General features: G+C 42.2%; 1 protein-coding gene across 1 annotated transcript in view; it reads left to right on the top strand.

Annotated features, from left to right (window-relative positions):
• Positions 1-7,500, top strand: part of polq (polymerase (DNA directed), theta) — an 81,466-nt gene that overhangs the window by 72,838 nt on the left and 1,128 nt on the right. Inside the window, exons 27-30 of the mRNA XM_037674352.1 lie at positions 3,568-3,668; positions 3,760-3,842; positions 3,913-4,014; positions 4,097-4,208. Of these exons, the coding sequence (XP_037530280.1) occupies positions 3,568-3,668; positions 3,760-3,842; positions 3,913-4,014; positions 4,097-4,208 (398 nt within the window). The remainder of the gene's footprint in view (positions 1-3,567; positions 3,669-3,759; positions 3,843-3,912; positions 4,015-4,096; positions 4,209-7,500) is intronic.

Raw genomic sequence — 7,500 nt, 5'->3', positions numbered from 1 at the left:
TTTCTCCGGGTACTCCAGTTTCCTCCCACAGACCAAAAACATGCATGTTAGGCTGATTGGTAACTCTAAATTGTCCCTAGGTGTGAGTGAGAGAATGAATGGTTGTTTGTCTCGTTTGTCTCTATGTGTCCCTGTGATGGACTTGCGACCTGTCCAGGGTGTACCCCGCCCCTCGCACAGTGATTGCTGGACATGGGCACCAGCGTCCCCCGTGACCCAAAATGGAATATACGGGTAAAGATAATAGATGGATGGATGGATATATATTATATTATATATGATATATATATTATATTATATATGATATATATATATATATTATATTATATATGATGTATATGATATATATATATATAATATGATATATGATATATATATGATATATATATATATACACACACACACACACCTATATATTATATATATATGATATATATATGTATATACACACACACACACATATATATATATATATATATATATATATATATATACACACACACATACACACAAGAGGGCACTTCTTAATTGTCAGCTGCTGGATTTCCATTTCTAGGGACAAAACTTGTCTCTCCAACTCTCGAATTCTCCGTGCAGCATCATCCAGTTGACCTAAGAGAAAAGAAAGTATAAACCTTAATAGACATCTAAAAAAGTTAATTCTGGTCCTCTGGACTTTCAAAAAGCAAAACAACAAAAAAATGTAGAAACGTTTCGTCTTTCATCCGAAAGACTTCCTCAGTCTGAGGTACTGTATTCAGCTCAGTCTCTTAAATAGCACCTTCTCAGAGTGGATCAACCAGTTTGCTGCTGACATGCTCAAGAAGGACCATCAGCCTAACAATGGATCATTAGCACACTGATGGCTGTTTACTATTCACAGGGGGCTGAGTGATACTAGCAATAACAGCATTTTAGCATTGTAAGAGCATCTCTCCTGATCGCTCTCACGCAACGGGAACGTATTTCTTTGTCCGCAGGAAAATTGTGGAAACTCAAATACGGTGTTTTTTTTGTTTATTGTTGGTTCAACATGGCACACTGCAATAACGTCTTGATGACTGTGTCATGCTGGTTAGATGAGCTGCTGCTGAGAAAGATGGACACAAGAAAGCATAAAGAGAAATTATGAATCATCAGAACATGGAAATGGTTTGACATATAGTTTTTAATTCAGTATTTAAAATGCTATTCTAAACAACAGTGTTGGAAGATGTCAGAGATTTTACATTAATAGATAAAGTAAACATTTTAATGTTACAGCACTGACAGGCAGCAGCAGTGTTTAACTACCTGTTAGCTGCTAGCTTACTTTACAATTGGAGGCTGTTTCCTTACACAGTTACAGAATGGTAAATTGATAATGATGGATAACGTTACCACAGCTAACAAACACATAAATACCGTTTTTATTAACCTTACCTTGCGCTATATCTTGTAATTTAACCTCTATAAATAAAGGTTGAATGAATGAAATTCCGTGAAGTTTACAGACAGGTCTCCCGAGGGCGAATAGACCCAGAAGTACTGATCCACATCGAGTCAGAACGTGAGTTGTCTGACGTCATGTGAAAAGGGTCTATTGTAAAAGACTGCGTGTTTCAATGAATAAAGTATAAACAAACATTTTCTTTCTTCCTCTTCTTCTTGTGAGATTTATTTGCGGTTGGAAAACGTCTTTCTTCCTCCAAGTTTATTTTATGATTTGTTCTGTGTTCGACTGCCCCTAGTGGTCTGGAGCACTTCTGTTTTTGTGGAGGAGTTTGCGTGTCTTCCACTGTTTGCAGCGTTTTTCTGTTTATATTGTCATCTGTGTTTGCATGTGGTGCATTTGTTTGCATGCGTGTTTGTGTTTGCATCTTTATTGTGTTTGCGTGGTTTTTTGTGTTTGCGTGCGTTTTTTGTTTGTGTTTGCATTTGATTTTTTTGTGTTTGTTTTTTGTGTTTGCATTTTGTTTGTGTTTGCGTGTTTTTGAGTTTGCATCATATATGTGTTTGTTGCGCGTTTCGCCGTTTGCTGCGCATTTGCACCTGTTGGCCACCGTACACCAGCACTGCTTCTCCTCAGCTGAAAAAAGTTTACAGGCTGGACAAGAGAAAAGCGGATCCAAAGCTTGCCGAGCATGGTCAACTCCCAGGCAGCTTTCACACACGATCTGCGCATTCGTCGATAAGATGTAGCCCGTCTGGCACGCGGGGCACAGACGGATGGTCATCGATTTCTTAATTGAAGTCATCTTTCTTCTTTTTCTTTTCTATTTTTCTTTCTTAGAAGTAGTGTTCTTACTCAGGTTGGGTTTTTGGTGGTCCCCCCTCTCTTGGATCAATTTGGGCCCCAATTTTGGTGTGGGGCCCACTCCCCCCGGTCGTGCCCCCCTTTTGCGGGGGACCCCCTTGCCGCTGGTGCATTGGTGGCTCTCGGTGTCTGGGCTGGGTGGTGGGGTGCACGTCAGTCCGCCCTGGTTGCTGCCTGGCGGGGCCTGGGTGCCCTGGCTCTGTCGGGGCTCTGCTGGGGGGTGGTATGGCCTCGGGGCTTGGGGCTCGGTGTCCATGGCCGGATCTACTTGGGGGGGGGGGCATGGGTCGCTGGCCGGGCCTGTGGGCTCGTCGCTGCAGCTTCCTGGAGGCTCTGCATTGTGGTGGCTGGGGTCACCCGGTTCTTTCCTCTGCTCCTCTCTGGGGGGGTGCGGTTCTCCCTGTTGGGAGACTCTTGGGGCTCCGGGCCTGTGGGCCGCTGTGTGTCTGTGGCTCCGGTCCTCCCTATGTTGCCATTGTGTCCTGGGGGGGCGGGTCTGTGGGCCCCCGCGTCCACTATTGGGCATTCTTTTGGAGAAATCTGGTGGTGGCGGGCGTGCTTGCGCGGGTGTTTGGATTCAGGTGCTTTGATAGATGCACGCTAGGTTGGGTAGTGGTGGAAGCTAGATGATTCCTTGTGCGATGTCGAATGTTTCATGGTGATATTGTGGGTGGCATTGGGCTGTGCATGTTGTTTTGTCATGGTGGTCTCTCGTCTTATCTTCTTCTCTTTTATTATTTATTTATTCTTCTTTCTTCTCTTTCTTTAAAAAAAAAAAAAATTGAGCGATGATGATAAGTTTATTGAAACACTTCACAATGTTTCTACACTTAAACTGAGCTCACAAAAAAAAAAAAAAAAAGTAGTGTTCTTAGCGTTGACTGAAGAAAATCGGGAGTCGAGCTCCGGTCCAGATGCAATTTATAATGGACTGGGTGGGGCCCACACAACAAGTGGGCGTGGACTAGAAGGTTTCAGTGTTCAGTGCGCTGCGCGCGGGTATATCCAATAGCGACAGCTTTTAAAGGGCGTAGCTTACACGAAATAGAACAAAAACCATCCAGATGACCTGACTGAACATTGTTGGACTAATAATGTAAAATAATATGATGTTTTAAAAGCAGCCCGAACATGAGTCTGTAGTGAGTAGATGGGTATGAATGAATACAGCAGTAGTTCATGTTTGACACTGACTTTGCTAAATGTATGGATGGAAAAATGTCTAGAATAGATTCTCTAACACTAAAAATGTTACGTTGTTGTTGTTACAGAAAGAAGAGATGCTCTGTGGCTTCAACAGTTATGGCCGGACCTGCAGAACAAGGCCCAGCCTTCTCCGTCAGCATGAGACATGCTTTCATTTCCTTTTCAGGTTTACTCGATGACTTGGTTTTTACAGTTGATATTTATTTTTTGCCTGTTGCGTTTCGTTATCAGTCATGTTTGTCTGTATGAAAACTTAGGCGGAATGATTTTAGCAGCTGATTACTCCCAGCTGGAGCTGAGAGTGCTGGCTCACCTCTCAAAGGATCAGCGCCTCCTGCAGGTCGGTGTAGTGTGACACCAACTTTCATTCTATCAACAAGGAGATATTACAGACTGTGTGTGTTCATAAGGTGCTGAATGGAGGAGCTGACGTGTTTCGCTGCATCGCAGCAGAGTGGAAGAGTGTTGAGCCGGAGACCGTGCAGGACTGCCTCAGACAACAGGCAAAACAGGTCCTTCTAGGCAGGAACAAAAAGGAACAGTAGCTCGTGGATTTTCACTCGTAAGCTCACCTGGCTGTACACATGTTGACAGATCTGCTACGGCATCATCTATGGAATGGGAGCAAAGTCTCTGGGGGAGCAGATGGGAGTGGAGGAGGACGACGCAGCCTGCTACATTGAGAGCTTTAAAGCCAGATACAAAGGTATGTATCGTCAGATTCACTGAGACTGTGCTGCAGGTGTTGTCTGCTCCATCCTTCCTCTTCCTTCGCTTGCCTCATCTCCTCCACCTCAGCGTCTGATTCACAAAGCAAACAGAGTTAATCTCCAGACTTCAGGTTCAGCAGGTGTGAGCAATTTGCACTCGTTTTGCATCAGATTGCAGTTGTCTTCGCTGCACAGTTTAAATATGATCAGCAACAAAAGTAGCAAAATGAAAGAATATTGTTTTTTTCACACTGAGATCGGGGTTTAGAGACACTTCCTAAAACCAAATGAACTGTATTGGAGGAATTACATACATGACGGCATTTTAAAAAATCAGTTCATAACATTTTAGGATCTGTCATTTTTAGTAAATGTTCTCTCTTGACTACGCTTGCACTCTGTAAGGAGGGTCATTCCACATTGGGGAGGATGGGTTTTGCACTAATTACCTTTCAAAATAATTATTTTAGTTCATTTTCTTAATTTCTGGAACTTCTCGTGTGCAGCAGTCTATTAAAATATTAATCACAAAGTTTGGTATTCTGGTCCAATGAGATATTACACACTCCTAAAGAAATGTATTTGCAGATGGAGTCATGTTGAACACTCATCACTGGAAAAGACGATTGTTATTATTATTATTATCATGATCCATCCATCTCATCTCACTGTGTAGCTGTATTTGACCACTTTGAGCACAACTCACTGTCTTTTTCGGAGCAGCTAATGTGCAGTATGAAACCATCTCGTTCCCCCATTGGTGTTGTCCCCCCTCGACTTCTAAAGGAGGTCTTTCCTATTCTGGGCCCCTCAATTCTCTCTACTGTGAATAGCAGTCCATCCTCAGGTGTGGTGCCAAAACGTGTCAAACATGCTGCTGTTCTATCCTTGCTGAAAAAAAAACCTAGCCTTGACCCCTCAGTAGTGTCCAACTTCAGGCCTGTCTCCAGACTCCCATTTGTTTCAAAACCACTAGGAAAAATAGTTGAGTCCCAGTTGAAATGTTTCTTGGAGGATCACACTATTTTAGAGGCGTTCCAATCAGGCTTCAATTCACTCCACAGCACTGAGACTGCTCTGTTAAAGGTCTTTAATGACATTTTCCTAGCCACAGATGCAGGTGATTCTGTGCTTCTTGTCCTACTGGACCTTACATCTGCTTTTGACACCATCGACCATGAGATCCTCATTTCTAGAATGGAGCAGTGGGTGGACATCACAGGGTCAGCCCTCAAATGGTTTAGATCCTACCTCTGACAGAACCTTTTGTGTCAACATCAAATATTTTAGTTCAACATTGGCAACTCTTTGGTGGGGTGTACCGCAGGGGTCCATCCTCAGTCCTTTTCTCTTTTCTTTATACCTGCTGCTACTAGGTGCTATTTTTCATAAACATGGCATACCTTTTCATTTTTACGCTGATGACTGTCAAATTTACTTCCCTCTGAAGCACAGTGGTGCATGTTCTATTCAACCTCTTCTTGACTGCCTGACTGACATCAGGTACTAGATGGCTTTAAATTGCTTCAAATGTAATGAGAAGCAGACTGAAGTCACGTTGTTTCCTCCTACTGGCGCGAACCACTGCATTGACATTCCCTCTCTAGTCCCTTTAGAGAAACAAAGAGTCGCTAATCTGGGAGTGATAATGGACCCTTCCATGAAACTTAACAGTCATGTAAGCACGATTGTTAAATCCTGTTTTTGTTTTTTCAGTTGTGGCGATTGTCCAAAACTAACCTTGAGACTGTAATACACACGTTCATAACATCCAGGCTTGATTACTGCAATGCACTTCTGTTTGGAATCAGTGAGACCTCCACTGAACAATTACTTACAACTGGTCCAAAATGCTGCTGCCCAATTTTTAACTGGTCCAGGCAACAGAGAGCACATTACTCCAGTTCTGGCCTCCCTGCACTGGCTCCTGGGTCACTTTCAATTTCAATTCAAAATACTTCTGTATGTTTTTAAATCTCTGAACAGTTCTGCCCCCCTTATCTCACCGATCTGCTGCAGCCATATGTCCCACAGCGCTCCCTGAGGTCAGCAGACCAGATGCTTTTATTGGTTCCAGGAACCCGTCTTAAGCTCAGAGGTGACAGGACCTTCTCTGTTCAGGTCCAAGACTGTGGAATGATTTACCACTACATGTCAGGCAGGCCCCCTCCCTCACAGTTTTTAGCAGGCCCCCACTTTTATTCCCTGGCTTTTGACACTGTGATTTTGTTTTTAACCTGTCTGTATTCTACAGTGCTAGCTAACAAGTTACCAGTAGTTATCATATTTTTCCATTTGGATCTATGTATTTTTTGCTGTGTGCATTACTTGTTTGTTTCTGCTGTACAGAACTTTGATTGGCCTTGTTGCTGTTTTAAGTGCTTTATAAATAAATTGGTATGGTATGCCAGGAAATGTTAATCCTCTATGTGAAGCAGATTGCTAAACTTACACACTTTCTTATTCACAAGTGCAAATTCCACCTTTTTTCAGGGGAAGGTAAACATTTCATGCTAAATGCATGTTTCAAACGGTGCTGATTTTTGAGAATCAGACTCTGGTGTGTATTTACACAAATATGTCAGAGTTGTCCTCTGAATACATGCACAACACCCCCACGTTAATGTGAACAAACTACCTGCACAGAGAGATGACATGTGTTGGACAGCCAGGTCAAATAAGCAACGTTCACTTTGCAAGGACTGATGCACAAAATCTACATTTGTGCACAAAAAAGCTGCACAAACCATTAGTGAATCAAATAAGTCTGCATCAACACCTGCTGTTCTACAGGGGGTTCAGTTAATGTAGAAGTTTTCCTAAACACTTAATTCAATTCCTCATTTTTCACTAGGAGACCGTTTAATATAAATGTCTTGGCACAGTCCAGCTCACATTTTCTACAGTGTAAATGGGTCATTTATAGGATTTACAGCTTCATATAATCAGTGAGGGAAAGAAATAGTAACACATAAATCAGTAAATGAAAGGAGTTTAATTTACTGTTTGTGGTAATTATTGTGTACAGTATTTGAAAATTTCAGACAAAGTATATTCAATATGTTTAGCTCTTGAGATTTATACATGTAAACTTTTTTTTTAAACTAATAGAATCTCATGAACACACCAAGACAGAAAAGCGGATGGTAGATTGTGTAGGATTTAAGAAATACTCTCAATACTCTCATCTTTCAATCGTTTTCACTTCCTGCTGATGTATACAGTAAAGAAAGACACACGTGTGTGTGTGTGTGTGTGTGTGTGTGTGTGTGTGTGTGTGTGTGTGTG

This window comes from Nematolebias whitei, chromosome 3 (assembly GCF_014905685.2).
Source record: "Nematolebias whitei isolate Nwh7 chromosome 3, NemWhi1, whole genome shotgun sequence".
Classification (NCBI taxonomy): domain Eukaryota; kingdom Metazoa; phylum Chordata; class Actinopteri; order Cyprinodontiformes; family Rivulidae; genus Nematolebias; species Nematolebias whitei.
Note: the sequence above shows the minus strand (reverse complement) of the source record. Positions and strands in the feature narration are given on the sequence as shown.